Below are 3,785 nucleotides of genomic sequence, written 5' to 3' on the forward strand. Positions count from 1 at the left end.
AGTCACTTCGGCGGTTTAACGTTTGGAGGGAGCGCGGCGTCCCGGCTTCACGGCGTGACCCTGCCGAATGAAATACCCCAGCCCCAAGTAAAACAGGAAAAGCCTATTATAAACGTCAACACTTTGTAAAACACTCCACCAGCAAACTCGCATCCAGGGCTGAAGCAATAAGTAGAACGCGAAGTATTTGCGCATTAATGCGCTCGTTCTGTTATTTTTTATAAGCATTTTAATTAATTAATAGGCAATCTTTACGAAACGGAACAAAGGATTATATAAAATAGGTTTACACACCAGAAAAACAGGTCTACAGGTTAACACTGGGATCACTCATTCGTTGTAAGAATTTTTAAAAAATAGATCTATATAAAGCCAGGATTTTATTGTATTTGAACCGATATAAAGTCACAGCCAATCTACAACTGATTATCCACATGCCCCCATCCGCCATCATGGATCTAAGATGACTGATAGCAAAAGAATCAGAGCGAATGATAGAGACTTTGATGGAATGGTCAGATTGGAGCAGATTGTCACAGGTCAGCCGGGAGATGTGGCTTTGCAGAGCGGGGTGGGCGCTCGGGGAGCGGGCTTGCGGTGCCAGCCGGACTACAGCCCCCATTCCTTTCCGGGCTCCCCCAGATCCCTCAGCCCTCGGCCCCTGCTCCCAGCCCGAGTCCCAGCCGAGTGCGGCTCACACAACGAGGCAGAGCATCAAGCACCAGGCACATCAACTCCAAGTTGTTCCCATTCCATCACATGCAAAACAAAAAAAAGCACACCGAGGCTGGAAGATGTGATGGGAGCATTGGAAAGGGGTGCAAGGCAACCAATCAATCAAAACTCGGCCCTTCATTGCTGCACTTTGAAGATTATTATTTTGCAAACTGGGATTGCACCCTCGGAGATAGAAAGTAGTCCCGCGCCTCTTCCCCTTCTCGACTTTAATCCCCTTTCCAGAAAGGGATAAACAAACTTTCAACCAACAAGAGAAAAATATATTGACGTACCCGCCTTGCTTTGGCCCGGGCCGAGTGCTGGGTACCGGGGGTTTGGGTTTAGTGGCAGGAGCTGGGAGGGAGGGGAGGGGGGGGGAAGGAGAAGCCTGGGGGGGCCCGGCGGTGATGGGGTCTCCTCCTCGCCTCCTGCCCTGGGATTGTAGCCCTCCGCGGGATTGGTTGGGTGGGGGGGGGGAGAGGAGAGGAGAGGGGGGCAGCGCTGATTGGCTGGGGGCTGGGCCGACGCGCAGGCGCGCCGCGGGCTCTGATTGGGCAGTGAGTGAAAAGGTTGCAGTGAGTGTTTTTGGAAGCGAGCGGCCAGGGGCCGGGATGAATTGCAGAGAGCTGGCTCGGCTGGACGTGTTTTTAAGAACATGAAGTAGTGGCTCTTTTTTTTTTACTACATGAGTTGCCAGCGTTTGCGATTGCGGTCCAACTGTGCTGCTGTAATTTTACCTGTGTGTGATGTTGGACATGGGAGATAAGAAAGAAGTGAAAATGATTCCGAAATCGTCGTTCAGCATAAACAGCCTGGTGCCCGAAGCGGTTCAAAGTGACAACCGTCACCGATCTGCCCCCGAAGAGCAGGACAAAAACCTTTTGCCAACGGTGGAGTCCAAGTCTGAAAATACTCTCAGCAAAAGTGAGAACAGCTCGGCGGAGCCGCCCTGCTCGGAAGAGAAGGAGAAGCAGGAAGAGAAGGCGGCCGACGGGAAAGAGGGAGACGCCGGCAAGGAGGGAGAGAAGAAAAATGGCAAATACGAGAAGCCCCCGTTCAGTTATAATGCCCTCATCATGATGGCAATCCGGCAGAGCCCCGAGAAACGCCTGACACTCAATGGCATCTATGAGTTCATCATGAAGAACTTCCCTTATTACAGGGAGAACAAGCAGGGCTGGCAAAACTCCATTCGGCACAATTTAAGTCTGAACAAATGTTTCGTCAAAGTTCCGAGGCACTATGATGACCCTGGGAAGGGGAATTATTGGATGTTGGACCCGTCGAGCGACGATGTCTTCATAGGTGGCACCACCGGCAAACTTCGCAGGAGATCCACCACATCCAGGGCAAAGTTAGCCTTCAAGCGGGGAGCGCGCCTCACCTCGACCGGACTGACATTTATGGATAGGGCGGGCTCCTTATATTGGCCCGTGTCTCCCTTCTTGTCCCTGCATCACCCCCGAGCGAGCAGCACCTTAAGTTACAATGGAACCACCTCACCTTATCCCAGCCACCCGATGTCCTACAGCTCGGTGTTAACTCAGAACTCGCTGGCAAACAACCACTCATTTCCAACATCAAACGGCTTAAGTGTAGATAGACTTGTTAACGGAGAAATCCCTTACGCCACCCATCACCTAACGGCGGCAGCCGCCTTGGCTGCTTCAGTGCCGTGTGGTTTGTCTGTTCCGTGCTCAGGGACATATTCGTTAAACCCCTGCTCGGTAAATCTCCTGGCAGGACAGACAAGTTACTTTTTCCCCCATGTTCCTCACCCTTCAATGACTCCTCAAAGCAGTACTTCAATGACAGCCAGGACAGCATCTTCCACGTCTCCACAGGCGCCTTCAACTCTCCCCTGTGAGTCTCTAAGACCTTCTTTGCCAAGTTTCTCCACAGGACTTTCTGGAGGACTTTCTGATTACTTCACACATCAAAACCAGGGGCCCTCATCAAACCCTCTAATACACTAACAAATCCCTTCGAAAAGACTGTAAGTTAACATTTTACACACATTTGCGTTGTAAATAATTCTCAAAAAAAAGCCCAGGTATTTTTATTCAAGTCCCCCATTTCTGTCTGCATTTTGTCAAATCCCGTAGGGTTGTTTGTTAATTCAATTTCTGCAATGTGCAATTTGAGGCGGGTTAGATAGCAAACCACTAGTTAAATTAATGTAGACTGTGTATTTAAAATGACTACATTCCAACTAAGTTTAAATTAGCTCGGTTCTACTTGTCCACCAAATGTCTATGTTTGCAGTATTAGAAGTTATCTTTGTTGGTGGCTGCTGATTTCAATATTGGCGGAAACATTTTACACTAAAAATAATCGAAATTTAAAGTTTGATTTGTATTTCGTAACCTTACTTAAAACATGCCTAACCTTTCGGTCATTTTATCCATTTGGTTACAAAATGGTTCATGTTTACTTTTAGACCAAAGACGGGGCTAGAAATGCACTCCTTGTTTAAAAGAACAAGTACTTTGAAAATAATTCCTATTTTCCAGTTTACAACACACTGCCTGCAAAGAATCAGAAGGGGACAAAATTGATGATTGCCTTTAGTTTGTGTTGTGCATAATTCGATGTATGTGGTCACTAACAGTTCCCTTTTCATTTCTTTATGTAAATGTAGTGAAATGTGTAAACCTATTGTACTTAAAGGATAAATTTTGCGGACGTGTAACTTGTGTTGCTTAAATGCCTCATAAATTCCTTGAGTGATTGTTAATGTCGTCTCTAAATTTCATGATTGTGATATTGTGATCATATGCCCGTGTTGTCACTTAAAATGTTTACTATACAGAAGGCACCGAAATAAAAAAAATAGGTTACATTCAGAAATGTTGACATCTTGTCCTTTTCTTTATCACCGCTAAATGCAATAGCGATCCGCAGTAATATTTTTTTTAAATGGGGGCTTTCATGCCTCGTGCATTCCTGTATTCCGTCAACATGAGAGGAAAGTCTACCAGAGTTGTAGGCAATGAAAGTCCGCGTTATGTGGGCCCAACTTATCCTCTTGTAGTTACCCATGTTTAACCTGGATGGATGGTACAATG

The 3,785-nt window shown here is 46.8% G+C and overlaps 1 protein-coding gene across 1 annotated transcript; it reads left to right on the forward strand.

Annotated features, from left to right (window-relative positions):
* Positions 1–1,304: 1,304 nt before the first annotated feature.
* On the forward strand, positions 1,305–3,553 carry foxg1a (forkhead box G1a). Its single transcript, XM_078563368.1, has one exon. It carries the CDS (start codon positions 1,464–1,466, stop codon positions 2,691–2,693), a length of 1,230 nt encoding a protein of 409 aa, XP_078419494.1. The 5' UTR covers positions 1,305–1,463; the 3' UTR covers positions 2,694–3,553.
* Positions 3,554–3,785: the final 232 nt, after the last annotated feature.

The sequence above is a fragment of the Cetorhinus maximus genome, chromosome 18 (assembly GCF_964194155.1).
Source record: "Cetorhinus maximus chromosome 18, sCetMax3.hap1.1, whole genome shotgun sequence".
Lineage (NCBI taxonomy): Eukaryota > Metazoa > Chordata > Chondrichthyes > Lamniformes > Cetorhinidae > Cetorhinus > Cetorhinus maximus.

What these genes read in the sequence shown, in the direction of transcription:
- foxg1a (XM_078563368.1), top strand. Translation starts at nt 1,464, where the DNA reads ATGTTGGACATGGGAGATAAGAAAGAAGTGAAAATGATTCCGAAATCG.